The 20,303-nt window shown below is 40.1% G+C and overlaps 2 protein-coding genes across 3 annotated transcripts in view; both read right to left on the reverse strand.

The window, feature by feature from the left end:
• Positions 1 to 10,478, reverse strand: part of rngtt (RNA guanylyltransferase and 5'-phosphatase) — a 70,529-nt gene extending 60,051 nt beyond the window's left edge. For both annotated transcript variants that reach the window (XM_035143827.2, XM_035143826.2), the window contains exons 1-8: positions 10,063 to 10,478; positions 7,659 to 7,768; positions 7,476 to 7,579; positions 7,288 to 7,376; positions 5,133 to 5,208; positions 4,091 to 4,343; positions 2,094 to 2,203; positions 866 to 967 (exon numbers count right to left, since the gene is read on the reverse strand). In XM_035143827.2, coding sequence (XP_034999718.2) covers positions 866 to 967; positions 2,094 to 2,203; positions 4,091 to 4,343; positions 5,133 to 5,208; positions 7,288 to 7,376; positions 7,476 to 7,579; positions 7,659 to 7,768; positions 10,063 to 10,126 — 908 coding nt within the window. In that variant the 5' untranslated portion in view covers positions 10,127 to 10,478. The remainder of the gene's footprint in view (positions 1 to 865; positions 968 to 2,093; positions 2,204 to 4,090; positions 4,344 to 5,132; positions 5,209 to 7,287; positions 7,377 to 7,475; positions 7,580 to 7,658; positions 7,769 to 10,062) is intronic.
• Positions 10,479 to 11,146: 668 nt separating this feature from the next.
• LOC118099875 (interleukin-31 receptor subunit alpha-like) lies at positions 11,147 to 19,307 on the reverse strand. The gene is made up of 16 exons (XM_035144656.2): positions 19,005 to 19,307; positions 17,143 to 17,415; positions 16,921 to 17,047; positions 16,639 to 16,817; positions 16,429 to 16,547; positions 16,233 to 16,256; positions 15,996 to 16,149; positions 15,503 to 15,585; positions 15,160 to 15,373; positions 14,873 to 15,037; positions 13,744 to 13,845; positions 13,523 to 13,666; positions 13,304 to 13,438; positions 12,926 to 13,010; positions 12,652 to 12,733; positions 11,147 to 12,057 (listed from the first exon to the last, which is right to left on the reverse strand). Exons 1-16 carry the CDS (start codon positions 19,057 to 19,059, stop codon positions 11,602 to 11,604), a joined length of 2,397 nt encoding a protein of 798 aa, XP_035000547.2. The 5' UTR covers positions 19,060 to 19,307; the 3' UTR covers positions 11,147 to 11,601.
• Between the last annotated feature and the right edge of the window lie 996 nt (positions 19,308 to 20,303).

The following is a 20,303-nucleotide window of genomic DNA, read 5'->3' on the forward strand; positions in this document are numbered from 1 at the left end:
TGCCTCTATATCTGTTTCTCATGACTGAAGACATTAGGTGTCACTACTCTCAAGTAGCTGCAGGGCAAGAGATGAAGGACAGGATCATGAGGCAGCAGAGGAGGAGCTCGGGATCAGTCTCTCTGTTTGAATGTAAGAGCAAAACTTTTTTAAAATACACTTCCAAGCATTCGTAGATGACGGCAGTCGATTACCCACATCAGCAGCATCTTGGTTTGGGGCCATATCTGTGCTCTGCTAGGAGGAAATTAAAGCGGCGATATGTAAAAATCTGAAATTGACTGCAGTCATTAAATATTCACCAGCACACTGCATATTTGCACCAGCGAGAGAGACAGCAGACTACAGGAATACTAAAACTCCTTTTTCCCCCTCAACACTAGCTTTTGGCAAGAAAGTAAAACAACAAAAGAAAACGCAAATTCAACCCCCCGAAGGAGCTAAAAAGGAAGATCTCCCTGCTGCATTTCTTATTCTACATTGGACAAAACGATCCTTGTTTGCTCTGTGCAGCCAATTAATACAAATTCCATCCACATCTCCACAGGTATACATAAAACCACTGAAGCCTATTAACTATGTAAAGGTACTGTAATTAAAACGAGATAAGGAATAGAAGCCGTGTTAGTATTCCACTTAGTCTTCACTAACAAGCCAGGAAAGTAAATTGACACCACTAATACATTCAACCTTGACGGACAACTCCCATGGACACAAACTGTCTGTATTGACTCAGAAAGGTAGCCTAATGAACTGGTAGAGGAACCAATTGCTCGGAGATAGCGGTACTGGTATTGACACACGGGGACAAGGAGTTACTTGTTGTTACTTGTTACTTGAGAAAAGCCATGAACAGTCGACCCACCGTGTGCCATCAGCTTTCCAGCTGACTTTGTATGGATTCTGTTCCAGGAAACGCAGGTTTTGTCTGTCCATGGACACGGGCTGGGCACCGGGAAAACCAGACCTGAAAAAAATGATCAAAACACAATGGGTGACATTAATTTATATGTTAACAAATATGCCCTCTCGTATCTATACTTTTCAGGCTATGTCAATTTGCTAACTATGCAGGTCGCCTAGAAAATTTAAATTAAAAATATATTTTAAAGCATGACGGAAGTAGCATTAAATGAAGATTAACACAATTAAGACCTACCGAAAGTACGAAAGACCCAGTACATTATATTTGAGCATATTTAAGGACATTAAAGACTTTTTTAGACTCCATGGAAACCAGATGTGAAAACCTGCCTCAGTGTTATATCTAAAGTGACACGCATACACACTCCTGAGTGTTAAGACACTGTCCTCACTACAAAATCATAAAAAATAAATTGTAGAAGGTGCAATATGTGTAATATTAACTGAGCTGCAAAATACAGAAACACTGGTAAGTTTGACAGAAAAAGAATAAGAAAACATAACACTGACAAAATGAAAGAATTGTCGATATAAACTAGTCTTTTTTATGATAAAGTCGAGTCTTAGAAATACAGGAACAATTAAAGATTTACTAACTTCACATACAAATATCATAAATCACCACCACAGACAAGTATCACTTCACTATATCATTCTTCACCTCGAAGAATGATATAGTGAAGTGATACTTCACTATACACATATATACATCTATCTATCTATCTATCTATATATATATATACATATATACATATATATATATACACACAGATACATTGATGAGATCTTACACAACACATACATGAGAGATACAAGCAAGCACAGGCCCGCAAGGGAGCAGAGGTATAACAGAAACAACAACGGCAACAGCAGGTATTGATTAGAAACGGCAGCATGATGTTTCATCTGCTGGGACAACAAACAGCAGTAGAGTCGACTTGATGATTTCATTAAAAAAAGCTGTAACAGCTTGTTAATTCAGAGAAGAAGAAGAAAAAAAAAAAGTCTGACACTGCTTTTGTCAGAAGGCGTCTAGAACTTAAAGAAAAGGTGGTTTAGGACCAATGGGTCAAACACAACACAGAACAGCACACCCACACATGCACACAGAGACACGCACAGTCTCCCACAGGGGTATGTGGAGGCCAAGGAGAGACGGAGAGACCTACCTTTCCCACTCTGACATCTCCTGACACATTCTTTGGATCTCTCCTAGTTTGGGTTGTGTGGTGATCTGTGTGACGCCTCTCACCGTAATGCCTTCGAGGAATACTGCACCCTGGGAGGAGGAGAGAAAGAAAAAGATGCTTGGACTTGGATTTAGTTCAGAGGAGAGAAAAAAAGCAACAATATTTCCCTCTGAAATGAGGTGAAAGTACACGTAGTAAAAAAGCAAAATTGGGTAAGTGTTCAAATTTGCGAGGCACAGTACAGGGTCAATGGGCTTTGATGCATTCAAGCACTGCAACTACACACAGTCCACTTCAGCAACATTACTGCTTTCAGCCGACAGACATGTGACATCCAACAGCACACAAGTAGTTGCATTAGTTTCTAAGGACTTTGTCTTTGAAAACTGAATTAATCACGACTTTCTAAATTCCTACGGGTAACAAAAAAGAGTCACACTAAGCCACCTTAAAAAGTTTCAGTTTTTTTTAAGTATGGGAACGTCATCTAAATAAATGACTCCTCATACGCAGGCAACACATTCCACAGTTAAATGCATCTGCAAGACCAAAGATAATAAAGTGCAGTGTGAGCAGCTTTAGGTGACATGGTTGAAATATTCATTAATCTGACTTTGATGATATCAAGATGACAAATGCAGCCCACAGGGAGCTGATACGATTAGTTGATTAATCGGCCAGTATCTCGCCAAAGAAAAATGAAACTGTAATATTTTGGACAAGTAATTCATCATTTAAAGTTCATTTTTTAACCGATATTTCCCAAAAACTTTGCTGTTTCAAATTACACCGAACACAGAAGCTCCACAAATGGAACACAAATATCTCGGGATGAATGGCATACGGTTGTAAATCAAATATCTTCAACATGTCACGCCGCCTTTGGCTCTGAGCAACTGTGACATGCTCATATTTTTAAAAGTTAGTATCACATCATTCTGATTCCTCAGAAAGTTGATCCGTGACGATATTGAATTACAGCCTGGTGTTAAGTGTAAGGGCATCTACATTTATACTCCTCCATGGATAGTTCAAGCATATTACAGCAGAGTGCACACGAGTCCACAAGAGGCTGAAACCGGATTCCTTTGACCACATCCAGTATCTCTAACCCGGGGAGCGCAGGAACACTTTTCCAACACTGAGGAGCCAATCATTGATTAATCTATGTACTTTCCAAAATAGCAGAGCAGCGTTTCTACTTTTCACATCATCCGAGCAGACATTTCTCTGCATAATAGCCAACTGGCCACCAACCAGTCTGACTGTGAGGCAAACCACTCAACCCAGAGACAGCATTGTTTAATGACAGTGAAGTAATGTCATCTGCAAGAGGAGCTGCTGCTGCTGCTCTCCTTCTCTTCTGGCTTCTTCCCCCCAGACATCTCTGCTGCATCACATTCTCAACTATTAGATTCGGCTTGATTCAGGTTTTCCGTTGGTTATATGAGCAATAAAGCTGATAAAAAAAATGCTTTACAGTTTGTATTTGAGTGTAAATGTAATTTGCACAAGTCTATGTTTTCTATTTATTTCTGTCTTTCCATTCTGCCTCCATTACTCTGAGTGCGGGAAATGTTGGTGCTGCCATCTTAATTTGAGCTTCTTGTAACTACTCAAGATTATTTGGATGAGAGCATCTGCAAACAGAAGAAAACCTAATTACACGCAACTGGAGATGATTCAACACTTCTAATTTCACTTGACTGCACTGATGAAAGCGCCACATCACGACACGCCTGACATCGAATCCAAATTATACCTTTGCCAGCTGTTGAGATGTAAGGCTTGATTTTCTCTAAACCTAAAGATTCAATTTACTGGATTATTATATGTAGTTGAAGAGTTCCATCACTTAGAAGGGAAGCTTCCCTAGAGACGCTGCATCGCCCTGCATGGGATCCGTGTCATGCAGAGAGGGACCCACGCACTTTCTGCTTGAAAGTCCATTTCCTGGCGCTTCCAGGAAGTCTTACCAGTTTTAGCTTCTCTTTCTTTCGTTTGCCAGGCCCCGACCCAGAGGAGCTGGGGCCAGAATCCTGGCCGACTGCGTTGCCGTCATCGTCCACTTCCCCGTCGTTGACGTCGTCAAAGCACCACTCAGGCAGTGCGGGGGCCGGGGGTGTGTCCTCTTCATCTCCATAGCGACGGAAAAGCTCTTTGAGGTAGTCTCCCTTGTAGATCCCTGGAGTCCTGGACTGGCCGAAAGCAGCCACAGCTGCCTCGATGCTGATAAGAAAAGAAAACATAGACAGGGTGTCTTTTGAAAAGGTTTAATCTTTTATTCCTTAGTGTATGTTAATTATATATAGGGCTGTAACTGACAATTATTTCATGAATATGGCCTAAAGACTTTCATTTAAAAAAAACATCATCTGTTAAATATAAGATTTGATTACAAAAGGAAACAAACAATATTTGCTCATAGGATCATAATATTGAAAAAATATTCCTCTGTCTGTGATAAGCTTTTCTCTGGAGGTCCTTACCCGTTACATTATTCTACTATTTACTCAATTACTTATTAGTACCTGTTACATGTAATTGCTTGAACATATGCTTTTAAGATATGACTGCCATTAAATGCTGATTTTGTTTTTAATGCATATATTTATATGCAAAATGATAAAAGATAAAGCAGCGTTGCTCATTTGATAAATGAATTATCTACCATCACATGATACTGGACCAGGGCTGTAAATGCTCTCAGAATATTCATAACACAGGAAGTGGTGGGAGGGTTTTATGCAGCCTGCTCCTATACAGCTTCCAGGGATTCTGCCTCCTCAGACTGTTGCTCCACCTCTCACTAAAGGCTTATCCCCACCCGCCCCACCTCTGCTGAGCTGTGGTAAATTATTCAAACATATCTGTTGTGGAGTAACGAACCCTGTCACTGTTCACCGGCCAGCGTCTCCGTGAAGCTTTGTGTGTGTGTGTGTGTGTGTGGGGGGGGGGTTCAATATTGTATGGTTTGTTTTATCAGGCAAGACGATTGATGTGGGGGGCAGCCCTTACCTCCAGTCCATCTTCTCCACCAGGTACGCACATATCAGAAAGCCTGTCCTGTTGAAGCCGTGTGTGCAGTGAACACCTTCAGGACAAAGAGGAACCAAAACTCAGAACGGCACCTCAAGTTTACATTTATAATACATCATAAGCTTTTACAAAACACTATTGGAGTAGCAATATGCAGAAACTCATATCCGCACTCATTTGAATTGTAGCTTGTGGTTTAACACAACACAAACAGTCCTCTCTGAAATGTATTCAGGCTGAGTCCATGTTTTGAACGAGGGCGTCAAGTCCCACCGTCAAAAGACTCACCAGCAGATCCCCTTCTTCTTTGATGTATACCAACATCAAAACTCAGCCTGACACCAGCCGTTGCACACACACTGGCCACCCAGAGATGGTTGAACCATTCAGAGAGGTAAAGAGTGGATGAAAAGGGGAAATGAAACAGAGAAAACAGACAAACAGTGTGCAGTCCATTTTGAAGTGAAACGGACTTATCTATAAAAAGGAGAAACTGGATTCCAGGGGGAATATAAAAAGTTACGAAAAACATCGTAACCAAAGTGACATCTTCTTAAGAAGGTTCACAGCAGCATTCAGCCACACAAGATCAAACCATCTGAATCCCATATTTCCCCCAGTACAGGAGGTTAGCCTGGCAACGCTAATGAAGATAAAATGAACCAGTGTCAGAGGACGAGGATCAGATTTAGCAGCCCAACTGTCCAATTTGCACATGTGTACCGCAGAGACAACAAAACCTAATCACCGGCTGGCTCAAGACGGCGCACTGTTGATGTGACGTTCACACATTGTGCTGATGTTTGAGCGGTTTGGATTTGCACATCAGGCAGCTGTTAAAAGGTACGAGCGGATCTGATGAGAAGGTGCGAGACTGATATAAGAGAGCACCCTGCTGTCACTGAGGTGAAAGTACAATTCAATATCCCCGTGATATCCATGTGGACTTGATAGGGTCCTGATCGAACTGTAACTGCTGCTGTTGCTAACATTTTTAATGTTTATTTCAACCTATTTCTTCGCAAACATTATGGCTGTACTGAGAGATTTCTCATCGTTTTTACATTTTGAAATCATCTTGCGACCTCCCCCCTCAGACCTTCTGACCTGTACTTTGGGAACCACTGCAATTTAAAACCCCCAAAAATGATTTCAAAAGTGACTTTCAGAAGCACCTAACTTTTATATAACATAAAATTATAATACATGCAGAATATCCGTGACCTCATAACATCGCTGTTATGAACTTAATTTGTGAGTAATGGAGAATAAAATGATTTTTTTGAAGTTGATACTGATAAAAAAAATGATATGTTGATTTCTTGCCACTCACAAATATACAATTTTCATGGAAATAAAAAATACAATACAGTAAGAACAACAGAGAAAAAATCATCAGCCCACATGTTGAACCAGGTTTCAGCCTTGGTGCCTTTTGATGCCCTTGCACCTAGAAAATCACCTACACAGTGTTCTGTGGGAGGGAAGTGTTTTGTTTCTCGTGTGGAACTCCTACATACTTAGAAAACCAAAAATAAAAGGACTTGCACAAGACTGTGTTGATATGTGATCTGTTTAACGGTCATGCACATCTGGAAAGGTGCATGTGCAACTCCGGACAGTAACACATGAGAACACTGAGCAGACTGGTTGTACAGGGAAGCTGTTTGATGTCAAAGACAATAATAATGAAATACCATTACAGAATTGTTTTTAAATGAGACAAAACCTTGCTTTCATTCCCACCTGTCCAATGTTAGAGTAAGGCTGCTCTCTGCTGGTAACATAGGGTAATGCAATCATTTTACAACATTGTAATAGAAATCTTTAATTAGTTTTTCACAAATTAACATGAATTCAAGGTGCGAATACACTTTTTCTGTGTGGAGTTAGCATGTTCCATCCGTGTTTGTGTGGATATTCTTTAGGTTCTCTGGCTTCTTACCACAGTTCAAAGACATGTAAATTTGGGTTAGGTTAATTTGAGACTCTGAATTGACCATAGGTGTGAATGTGAGAGTGAATAGTTGTTTGTCTCCTATGTGTTGGCGCTGTGACTCGCAGGCGACCTGTCCAGGGGATAAGTGGTATAGATACAAGAAAGATGGATCCAACTGTTTTACGGTTCGCTTACCTATCATTTCTGTTGGATTCTTCTCTATGAAGTGTTCGCAGAGTCTGATGAACGTCTCAGTGGTCTCTTTTGAAGGGCTTTCTCCGTGGCTAAAACAAACAGAGGCTCGTTAGACTTACTACATAATTATCACTGAATGAACAACAACTTACAATTTGTCCAACTCATGACAGCAACTCCACTCATACCCTTTACACTGAAGTTTCATATATTTTATGCCCTCTGTCTCGATGTCTTTGCGGTCGTAAAAGCGAGTAGTGTTCGTCAAATCCACAAGCAACCCCATTTTCACCTGGGGACGGACACAACAGAGCGCGTCATTAATTTTTCAGTTTCAAAATCAGAATTTAAGTCATGGTGGGGTTACTTACTTTTAGGCTTTTTAAGAAGTTGGACAGCATTTCCGGATTGAACCTGTTCCCCTCTGCAACTTGGTCATCGTATCTGGGGCCCAACATTGTTTTCATGGGAAGGAATTTACCTGAGAGGGAAAACAAAACCAATCAATCTGTGATCCTTGTAAAAGTATGAAGTATAAAGCCTCTGTGCTCTGAGTAGAGACCCTTAAAGGTGGATATTTTTGTTAGAGCCCTCGTGCACACTGTATTTGTATCCATTATTCAATTACCTGAATTTCTAAAAAATTTAGTACAATAATCTATACATTTATTTCCAAAGCCACCACAATGACAACACTTAATCACACTACCAAATTAAAGATAAACAAATTTGATGAATCATGTGGGGTAATGCGTTAAAGCTGCATGACCAGATTTATGCTGTTGGGGTTCAGGAGAAAGATTTGTTGTTCGGGCCCCAACTGACCCCCATTACACATGGCAGTTTCATTATATTCCCCTTGGTGCCCTCACTCTATGATTAGATGATTAATCCCTTAGCTGGTGGACAGAAAATGAACTGGCAGTGATGTTGATAGCTAATTAATCATCAAGTCTTTTTTAAAGAAGAAATGCCCCAAAAATCTGTTATCTCTCAAAATGTAAATACTTGCCATTTTCCCTAGTTTCCTATTCTAGTAAGCCCAACATCCTCAAACTTTTGACAGCTCTTCAGGCTAAACAAGATATTATGGTATGTTAACCTGAAAATAGAAAATAATTGTGAGACATCTTAATAATGGAAATACTTGTTGATTACAGCCTTAAAGTTCTCCATCTATTATGAAAGAACCAAACCAATTAGATTCTTCAAACTAGAGTTTCACCCAGGGTCCCACAAAAAGAGCAGGTGGAAGATGGACGACCAATCAGAGCTGATATTGCCTCTCACTGGCACAAATTTCCAACAAGTTTGTGATTATTGAAAATATGAAAACCCAAATAATACGGAGTAAACCTGGGAGTCTGGGGCCTCTTGGCAAGTTGTCTGCTTTGGCCTTGTAATAATAATAATAAACTTTTCAAAACAGGGTTAAAAAGGGCTTTACATGGTTGAAACAGGATTAAAAACATAAAACAAACATTTCACAACTGAGGCAAATAAGATTGTAGGATCGAATAACACATTGTAAGAAATACGGGATTAAAAGAATAACGATATAATAATAAACCTGCCAAAGCTTGTAGACAAAATAATGGTGTACTAGTATTAATAAAACATTTAAATAATAAAAGTGTGCAAGTCTCTGATCCTCGCGGCCAGGAGTTCCAGAGCTGAGGAGCCTTGACTGCAAAACCACCCGGTCCCTTGTATTCTGGACTTAGTGACAGTCAGCAGAGCCCGGCTGGAGAATCTGGGGCTCTGCTCTGCAGGTTCATAGGGGAGCAGGAATTCAGCGATGGAGCTGAGGGCAACACTATGAAGTGCTTTACAGTAATATCTAAAAAATAATAATTACTAAAACTGTCAAATTACCTGTGGGGAGAGGGCAAGACAGGGTATTATTGTTTGGATTAGAGGTATGTCCTGTGGTCCCATCAGGTAATAATCAATAAAACTCTGGACTCTACTTTCTAAAGAGTGATAAGTCTGCACCTTGAATCTGGATCCCTGTCCAGATGATGCACTGGTGTGAAGAAATGTGGCATTTATGTTACAGGACATGTGACAGAAACACAGCATCATGTACAGTGCACCATGCTCCCGGTTTGTTTTGACACGTGATGCCTCCACAACGCAGCTAGCTGAGGCTAAAACCTCAACAACACCTAACTTGCGCGCTGTGCAAGCCTGGTAAACTGATTAACTCAACACAGCCCACAACTTTATTTATTGCAAAGTGAATTTAGAGTTAGACACTCGCAGATTCCACGTGTATCAGGGGGGAGTGGAGCTTTGACAGCCCGTTAGCTACAGGCGCAAAGTCGGCTAAAGAACACGCAGCCGAATATAGCTTCATACCGAGCTCCATTTGAAAATGTGGCAAATAAACATGGTCTCGCTGAAAATGGCAGAAGTTCACACTAATCTTTAACAAACTTTGCACTAATATCATCCACAGCGCTCATTCAATAAATCGGCTATCGAACTCCCAACAACAACAACAACTACCCATGGGTAAAATGATGTCAACGTGGACCACACAGCCTGCTAACATCGTCACATTGTGATGCTAACCTGGCAGTTTTAAGGGACAGAGAATGAACCGAGGCAGCAACACAGTGACTGTAGCAGCAGGACAAGTTAACCAGGCAGAGCTGCACCAGCCTGTTGTGAGACACAGCGCGGGGCTAACGTTAGCACCGCGAGCATTAAGCTGCCTCGACCTAACGCTGGTTTGTATGAGTTGTTTTGGGTTTTTGTTTCTCTGCTCACCCGCCACAGGATGTCCCTTTCTGGGACAGTTCCGCCACCGAGGAGGGGGTCCGGTGTGTGACATGTTCGGGTGCAGTGAATCCTCGGTAAATAGCAGTCTGCGGCTTAATGCTACCCCCGCGAGGTCGTGGCTATCCCCCGGTTTGTCGTTCACCCGAGCACCGCGGACTCGAGGCCCTTCAGCTGCTAATTCAGGCGAATCATCCAACAAATTTAAGGCCGGTCAACTTTCTGACGGGCCGACGGGCCAGTACACGAAACATACGTTCCAGCGACTCTCGGCATATCAATATCCCAGCGACGGCGTTATATTTCCTGTGTGTTTATCCTTTAATCCACAGCAGTCACAGATGGAGGTAGCTAGCTAGCTAGTTCAGGACATAAACTAGCCTTCTTCCTCTGGTTGTTAATATTTGTAGTTGAGGCGACTTCATGCGTCACACTGCCCCCTGTGGACGCTGGGTGCAGTGTCACTGAGCTTAAAAAAAAAATACCTTCTACAAAAAATAAGCATCAATATCAAAGAAGGCATTAATAAAACGTTTTTTTCCTCTTTTCTCATTCGTAACCAATTCTATATGTTTCACATATAATCTTTAAAATATTGAACTCCATCAGGAAATGATCAGATGTATCCAATTATGTATTTTTCTGAAATATTCAACATTTTGAATGGTTTTTGTTAATGAAAAAAATTGAGTTTCATGCCTTTGAAACTCAATTACACCCAAACGCAATTTAAACATGAAATCGTAGACAGAATTGTATTTTGAGTGTCTATATGGTACTTAATAAAGTCTGAACCAATTTCACAAAGTTTGCTGTTGAAATAAAATTTGTGATCATACATTAGATAATGTCTGGGAGCTGTTGTAGCAAGGTTTTCTCCCAATGTACTAAAAAGAGGATTACCTCTATAAACATTAATGTAATTCAATTGTTTTTTTGAATCCTTTAAAGGTAGTTTATGTAGCTTCCATGTCATTGTTGGTGAAAGAAAGGACTAAGTGAGCAGGAGCATTATAGTCTCAACCATGTCATCTACGTTTTACAAGTGATTATGTCAATGATAACGGACAGGGAATGACAGGAAATCTTATTTTTATTACAATACATAGCTAATATTATGGGATTAACAACAAAATATCAATTCCTCTATTTACATTTGCTCACTGACGGACAAAAAGGTCGAGGTTATCATGCCCTATAATATAAACTGTACAACTGTACGCAACCTCTGTACTATACAACCCAATACTGTTGGCACCAGTGTGATTATTCAGTAAAAACAAACAAAGAAACATCTCAAACTGAATAATAATAAAATAAAGAATATGTTTTACAGTGCATAATGTTCGGTCCACATAGATTTTGTTCAAATGAAAAACTGTTACTAAAGGCATATACACTTATATACTCACAATATTGTTTACATCAGGTAAATACTTAAGCTGGATTTCATAAAGCTGCTACACACATACGATCTTTAAACACGTTGCCAAGCAACAAACTACTGTGGAAATATGAATTACGAAATCTTTATTCAGGTCTGATGTATTCCTGGATATTGGAAATTGATTCTGTTTCTATCACCGGCCCTTCTTTCAACATGTTCAAACTGACATAAACAGTCATCGGTGCTTTGTTTTCTGGCTGTTTTACTGGAACACGCTTACTTTGTTTACTCGTCCTCAGATCAGGTGTTTTCACGGAACGCTGACTTCGGTATGGGCTGAGAGGCTTGTTCCCTGGAAACAGTAAGTCTGTGGATTCTGCAGACGAGCACAGGTGTGTCTCAACATGTTCATCTGGTTTTTCATTCTGTAGTTTCGATGTAAGACACGGGGTGTGAACGTTGTATTCCTCAGCCTCGTCACTTTCTGGGTAATAGCCGCTAGCTGATGGACAGGCGGGTGTTTTCTGCATTTCCTCTGTGAAAACTCTATCACAGAAGCTTTCAGACGGATTACTGAAAGCCTGGAAGAGGCACATTCCCTGCGGACAAAACATTCACATAAAAGAAAAGACCAAAGAGACATTAAGTGATTTTTTGTTGTATTTTTCTCAGGAGATAAAACCTAGGATACAAAAAAACCAGAGTATCAAGTAACACATGGGACCCTATATTCCAATATTAACAATTAACACTCGGGAGATGTTTGTATTTCTAAAGGCTGATTCCAGTTTCCACATTTGAAAACTTTAAGGCCAATCTGACGACTTCAGGTAGTGTGGAGAAGACTGTAAATTTGAATGCTTTAGATGTTCATTTAGGGAGACACACTTTACAGTATGGCTGCAACCTACAATTATTTTCATTATGTATAACCGAAGATTATGTTTTATATAAACTATCTTTTTTTTCTGTAAACTGAAGGTAAAATGCTGTATGTCCATTATAATTTATCAGAGCTGACGATGAAATGTTTGAATTTTCTTGCCACCCAAAGAGAATCTGTTTCAACTGTGACTTAACTTTTTTATTGTCTATTCCAAATCCAGTGAGTCATGAATAATAATAACCTGGAATGTACTCATCTCAGCCACTTTAATATGGTATTAAGTCATTATTCCTATTTCCGTCTTCACCTTTTGATGATCTGGTAACAGCCACTCCGCCAGAGAGCTGAGGCCTGGATCTGGCACCGCCTTCTCCCTGAATTTCTTCCATCTAAAAAAAGCAGATTGATAACCATCATGAAGGAAACAAGTTTTAAGATTGAATGGCCACAATCTCAAGTGTTAATGCGCAAATTTCAGCTTTTTTAAAATTTGCTTACATGAAAATGTCCTTTGGTTTAGTGTTTTAATTTGAAATCAACCTTTATTAAATCATGACAGACACTAACAATGTGAAACTTACTGAATAGTGCAGCATAATCCAAGAGATAACACAATAATTATCACGATGCTTCCACAGACACTGAGCACTGTTATCATCCTCGGATCTGTAATAGAAAAAAAATCAAACCATGTCACAGCAGTATCAGACGGTGGAGCGAGAGCGTGTTCAAATCTCCATACATTCACTGTTATGTTCTGTTGGTGTCACAGCAACATGAATGAATCATGTCGTGTGCAGCTCTAAACTTGCTAATGTTGTAATCCATCATCGCCAGTCAACCAAGGATATATGCAAATTCATGAGGGCTGCAGCAGTACTCATAAAACCCTAAATAAGATGTGTGACATTTGTTTTGAAAACCAGAAATGTCCTCAGCCCTTTCAAAGTTATACTTACCAAATCTTTTGGTTTTAAAGGAACTCTCATTGCTTTTAGAAGTTCCAGTGGAAGCTGTGGCCTCGATGTAGATTATATATTGGGTGTCTGGATTCAGATCTTTTAGAAGTACGTCCCGCTTTGTGCTATTAACATCTAGGAGAAAACCATCACAGACGTATCATGAATGGAATTGTCAAAGGAAATAAATCTCTTCATACAAGTCTGTGCTTGCCTTACTGAGCATCGGCCCTTCCGGAGTTCTGTAGAAGACCCTGTAGTTGATTACAGCACCACTGCATTCCTCCTGCGACTGTGTGATCCAGCTCACACTGGCACTTCTGTGGTTAGCTCGAACACTGGCGACAGAGATGTTATCTGGATCTGTGGAGATCATGTTTTCAAATTTAAAGACTGTGGTTAAACGTTTAAGTCATTGTAAAGCATGAAGAGTGTTGTACCTCCTATTCTAGAGCAGATCTGAACGGCTTGTGAGCCACGACCTGTCTTGTCATCAAAGAGGGGAGTAACTGTGATGTCGTATTGCTTCTTATCCAGGAGGTCTGCAAGAAAGGGAAGACTCTTGAAAATCTATCACAGCGAAGAGGCAAGTGATCTCCTGCTGTGTCGTTCATGTGTGAAAGACAAACTCCCAATAAAGTCCAAGCCCATGAGTCTCCTGAGTTCACGTCTGAAAACAGCTTATGTTAGTAGATGCGCTAAATTAGCTAAACTAAAAAGTCAAAGTAAACATCAAATACATTTTTCACAAAGATGTTTTTTGTCCTTTGAGGTAGTTCTTAGCATTAAAAAAGAGATCATTATAGTTTGGCTTTAATAACTTATTTTATGCTTTAAAAACCATATGAAAAATCATGATCAACAGCTGAGACTGACTCGTGATTGGTCGAGAAAATGTATCAGCAGGACCTCGCTTGGCTGCTTTCCCCCGATCTCTACTGCACAGACTCATAGAATGAAGTGAATTAAAGGTCAAGTGTGTAGATATTAGTGACATTAGTGCAGGTTGCAGCCGAATACCCCTCACCTCACCTCACCCTCCCCTTCCCTTCCAAACCTGACAAAGACACTGTGATGGCCTTCAGTTGTCATAAAAACTCAAAAGCTGTTTAGTTTGGCGGCCTCCGTAGAGAGGACCTGCTACTGATGTACATAAAAAGTATTTAAATATGGCCCATTGTAAGGTAAAGAAAACAACAACTCCTAAAATGAAGGTGAAATACACTAGTGAAAACATCACTGGGATTATTCACTGGAACTTTAAATGTCCTCAGAAACGTTTTACCACTGAGTGTATGAGTCATCCCTGTGAGAAGTGAGTCATATTTCTCAAAAACTCCAAGATTTTACTAGCGAATGCACTACCGAGCAGTGTATCCATTATTTGCCACACTTGAACGATGAAAGATGAGACACTAATTGATCTGGCGGTCAGCCAAGTTAAGTTACGGTGAGTCAGTGATGGGTTTGACTCAGATTCTACCCACTTATTCCATGTTTTCCTGTTTACTGTCACTAAGTATTCATTCTATCTGACGTTTATCTTCCATTTCAGGTCGGTTGACTCACCAAACAGCGACGTGTTCGTGTATTTGGTCTCATTCCAGTAATATTGATTTCCATCGTGGGTCCAGTCGATCATGTAACCTCTGACGGGCTGCACAGGAGCCGTCCAGCTGACCAGGACAACGCCTTCTGCGGCTGAAGTCTGGATGTCAGTCACCTGAGGGCGGCCTGCCAAGTGAAAAGAAACTGATTGATGCCGCATCGCTAACATCCGCATGAGGCCAAATGCACTGAAAACAAGTCAATCAATAAATTGCTAAAAAGGAAAAATCTATAACATTAAGACTCACTCCCTGCAGCGGCTGGAACGTAAACAGAGTCCTTTGCGATCGGAGATTCATTATGGAACACTGTGAGATCCACTCTGTGTTCCTCTTCATTCACATCAACATCACAAGTTGAATTGCATGAAGTCTCCGTGTAATTGAGCCCAGTTGTGTGTTGCTTGTAGGGAATCTGTTGGATTTTGTAGGAAAATGTGCCCTCACATGTTGCAGGAATCGGCTGTGGAGACAGTTTGAAGCACTTAGTGATGCAAGGAACTCGGGTTTTTCTTTAGAAAATGTGGGTTATAAAGAAGGAAGTGAATTTAAAAATGTGCGACACAAAGGCAACATTAAGAGGGCTCCTTACCTTCCACATGGCATGAACCTTTCTGATTCCATTTGTATCCAGTTTGGTTACTGTCCTCCACAGGTGCAGCTTGACATCACTCTCTGTAAACATATGAGCAAACTGTCACACAAGGAACAACACTACACAACACAACACAACACAACACAACACAACTGTTCACACCTCGAACCGAAGCCCAAAACTTTCAGCTACAACAGATGCAAATAATTAATGATAGAACTGCGCTTATTTGGGGTTTTCTGATGTTCTTTCATCACTCATGTTGCATCTTGCCACCAAGTTTCGTGGGAATGTGTTAAGTTGTTTTTGTGTAATCTTGCTTACAAACAAACATACAAACCAACCAACACACAAGGAAAGGAAATTATCTATTTAAATGAGCCCCTTTTATCAGATCTAATAAGCTTTCAGTGGTTTTGACTAGTGAGATGATACCTTCTGAACGGCTGGATATAGTTTGATGCAGTTTGGAGCAAACATTTCTTCTTACTATTGAATTTAGTCAGAACCGTCTTCTCCGGGCTCCAGTCGCTCCAGGGGGCTCTGTCCAAAGCACAGCGGACTGAAACCTTGTAGTTTCTGCAGGAGTCTACCTTTCTAGACACCTTCCCATCCTTTCCAGACTCTAAAGTACTTTTGTACACCTTCGAGAAAAAAAAAGGAATCGGTTAGAGACATAAAAGTTTTTTTTTTTACTTGAGGTGCCAGGGTAAAATGTGTCTCTTACCTTTGGAGTTTTGTTACCGACAGTCTGAAAGAGAAAAGGCACCGGAGGTATTTGAAAACCAACAACCAGCATTAAAGACAGCTACTAGCACATATTGAAAATTTGCATTCACTAAATTATCAACGAACCAAGCAATGGTAGTTTTTCAAATTAAAATAACTTTTTTGTATTTCTTACTTATATTTGTCGGACATACCTCAGTGTATTTGTCTTGACAGTCTATGTCTCCCTTTGCCTTGGCAATTGACCGCTTCCACTCAATCTTCAGATTATTAGACTCGACAGATACATCTATCTTCGGAGGGATAATTTTCACTTGGGGAACATAATCAGAGCAGCACTTTCAAATACACAAATGAGCATAGAAATTATCGCGAAATTACACAATGTACTTCTTGATACTTACATATGTTAGAGAATTCAAATTCATAAGTGTCGGAGTCCGCTTCCCAAGCATCGGTTTTAGCTCTCACAGTAACAGTTAAGTTCTCGGACAGTATTATTTTCTCAACAAAATCTTTGGCAGTGCATGTGGTTACATGCGAGTTGCACAAACCACTCCGTGTAACCGATGACGAGGAGACACTGAAACATATATACGTTTTAAGTTAAGTAGATAAATATAGGAGAAATATAAATGTTACTACAATGATTCTTACAGAAACAAAAGAAACGAGAAGCTACTCACAATAGAGTGTAGTTTATTTCACGTGAAGAATTATTCTGATGCTCCCAGTTGCACGTAAACAGTTCTGGATAAACCTCGTTTTCTTGATTATCATAATGCAACATGCATGATATTTTGCTGGGTTTTGCTGTGGAAAGAGGAAGTTTTGCATCATAAATATAAATAAATATGTATATATTTCATCTAAACGGCTAGAATGCAACAATATAAAAGGCTTCGTACTGTAGGTTTTGATGATGGTGCCGCCCAGGATTTGCTGTATATTTGCACTGTGGCACTCCAGCGCAGCACTGTGTTGTGTGAAGTTGGTCAGTGACAGGACGGAGTGTGTGGAGTTGTTGATGGTGTTTGACAGACTCTCGTCGATGCGCTTGTTGTCCTGAGTCCAGTAGACTTCGCCTTGGACACATGACCTCTGGCAAAATACCTCGGTGTCAGATCCCACCTCAATGAACGGATCTTTAGGGTAAACATCACAGCTGTTCCCGTGCAGGCCTGCAGGAAGAGACAATGTTATTCAACACTTCAAAATGTGAAGGAAAATCTAGTGCTTCCTAATGATGCAACAAACCATCACATTAAAGGGACACTTTGACATTTTGTGAAATAAACTTCATCTTGCCAAGGGTTACATGAGAAGATATTAAATTAAGTTAAACTGAGCTAAAAGCACCAGGCTGCAGCTTCGTACTTAACAGACATCGATTCTATCGTCTGACCCTTGAGAAGGAATCTTTGACCGTCCTCACACATTATATCTGTACACCACCAGCCTGTCTCATTCCACACATACTCCTTTCTCTCCAAGCAATATCCAAGGTCAGGTTGTAGATAAAGGGGCCACATAGCAGTACATTGTAGTGTCTACACTCATTTTTTCGCACAAGTTTTATACCTACTTCAGATGCTCCAGACGGAGAGGCACCAACTCCAATTCTTTTCTACACTAGATCAGTAGAGAGATGTGATTTAGGAATGCATGCTTTACGCTTAACTATCCAATAGGATGTGAACACCTATATGTAACATAGTGTGACAGCAATGTTAGCCTTTCATTGATGTGCTGTTGGAATGGGTGACGCAGGGTGAGGGAGATATACTGGGATTCTGTGGGAGACATCTTCAGACTTGGGGGTGACGATTGCTCATGTTACTCTGTTGGCGTTGGTATATTGTTTCACCTTCTGGTCTCTTTGATGCATCAAGTCTACATTAAAGCAGGAGGTTGTCCAGATGAGTCATGTTCACGACAACAGGAAAATGTCCGTATCATTCGGGAGAGGGATGGCGTCTGGGTAGAGCATGCAGGAGGCAGGACAATGACGGAAAATCTAATGTTTTTGTAGACAGCACATCAACACTGGTGTCGGCCCTTAACGCCAACAGCCGGGAGATATTACGGAACATTTCCAAAGAAACTGACTCAGATATTTTCCGTTTCACACTCAGCCCTTTCGGAGAATTAAAAGAGAAACAATGGACGCAGGAGAGTTACAGTGAGGTGCTGTTGTTTTCCTCCTCACATGTAGTAAAACTCAGCTGAGACGTTAATTGTCCGTGTAGTATTAAATATTGAGCCTCTGACAAAGAAGTGGCAAAAAACGTCCATATCTCCATGATTTTTAAACAGAGACTTAGATTTCCAGTTGAAGCGGCAGCACAGGAAGACTGTACTTTCATTTAGAGTACATTAGTGCCACGAGTTATTTTATTATATCTCAGACGGTATGAAGAGCCCATTAGAGAAATATCTTGTTTCAATCAGAGCAGAAAAATGGGCTCCAAACATCATCCACTCCAGCACCACTACATTGTTATATTCCAGTCACAGAGATAAACACATTTTCTGGACACAACATTCTCAAGAAAGTTTGATTTGATTTAAAAACATTTGCAGCTTTTGTTAAGATATTAAATACGACTCCCGTATTAACCATGGTAAACACTATGTTATGAAACCAAAACAAAAGCAGCATTTTCCAGAACTCTCATAACAGCATTTGACAAGTCAGGTCCTCCATCTGCATTTTAACACCATATGTCACCTACGACAAGACAAATTAAGATATAAACGCATTTCTCACCTTTAACAACGAAGAGGATTAAAGCCAGGATACAGGTCACTTGGAAGGGATGCATCTCTTTAGTCCGGTTACCACAGATAAAAGAAAGTCCAGCTTAGACACATTCAGAGGTGTCAGATATCCAGAGGCATTAGATAACAGTGTTTTAAAGTTGCTGTTAAAACATAATGTTTCCTGCACTGCACCTCATTTCCTCTCTAACTCTGTATATCAGCCATCAAGGAAACGGGAAGTACAGCAAACCCTGAAACAAACGAGAGGAATTACCCAACTGGAGACGCGGAGCGCAAAGAGGAAGTGAAGTAACTTGTCCGCTGTGCCTCGGAGACTTTGATGAGATCATCACTGGCAGAGCACCATGTGTATAACTTTGCTAATTCATACACAAAAGACTTATTTTGCCACAAAAATGGCCTTTTGGGAAATTATAGCCCCTAACACCCCTACTACTACTACTACTACTACTAATACTACTACTACTACTAATAGTACTACTAATAATAATAATAACAATAATAACAATAATAACAGTAAACTTTATTTATATAGCTCTTCTCTTAACAATTTGAGTGCTTTACAAGGAAGAAATGATGAGATAAAAACAATGGAACATGATCAGAAAGTAGAACAACAAAATTGAAAGACTTGCATGAATAAACGAATGAATTAATAAATAGATAAATAAATATTAATAGGGTAAATAAGAGCAATGTCAATCGTTAGTAAATGCTTAAATAATAAGAAAAACTTCTATATGCAACAATTACCGCACTTAATTAATTGATAGTTAATCGATTAGTGGATGTACGGATAATTAATCAGCAACTATTTTATAATAGTTTTGTTTTGTCCATATGAACGGTTTCATCACAGAGAGAGAGAGAGAGAGAGAGAGAGAGAGAGAGAGAAACGGACAGACAGATACATAGAACAACTTTGTAGGCGTATCGCTCCACCTAGTGGCTGATGCCTGTAACTTACAAGGAGATAGAAATTGGTGAAAAGACAATATCAGTAAAATGAACATTTTAATATTATCTATCATTAATTATGGATCTTTGTACGAAGCCGATCTGGGCCGATAGTCCGCTCCTTTATAAATGAACTCAGTTATAATGTCTTCTGTGTTTACAAATGTTTTAAACAGGTGAAGAGCTACAATTAGTTTATAGTTTGATGTGGTTCGGTTGCGAAAATAACCCGGAAGTAGTTTAGAGCATTCGCAAGCAAGCTAACGCAGCTAGCTTTGTTAGCTTGTTCTAATTAGCCATGCTTACATTGCTGCTAAACGACTTAGCA

Source organism: Hippoglossus stenolepis, chromosome 20, assembly GCF_022539355.2.
Source record: "Hippoglossus stenolepis isolate QCI-W04-F060 chromosome 20, HSTE1.2, whole genome shotgun sequence".
Lineage (NCBI taxonomy): Eukaryota > Metazoa > Chordata > Actinopteri > Pleuronectiformes > Pleuronectidae > Hippoglossus > Hippoglossus stenolepis.

What these genes read in the sequence shown, in the direction of transcription:
- LOC118099875 (XM_035144656.2), bottom strand. Translation starts at nt 19,059, where the DNA reads ATGCATCCCTTCCAAGTGACCTGTATCCTGGCTTTAATCCTCTTCGTT. An exon ending in GAAATAAACTACACTCTATT is followed by an intron (nt 16,818 to 16,920) that starts GTGAGTAGCTTC and finishes TATATGTTTCAG; the next exon opens with TGTCTCCTCGTCATCGGTTA. An exon ending in GGATTATGCTGCACTATTCA is followed by an intron (nt 12,734 to 12,925) that starts GTAAGTTTCACA and finishes TGCTTTTTTTAG; the next exon opens with ATGGAAGAAATTCAGGGAGA.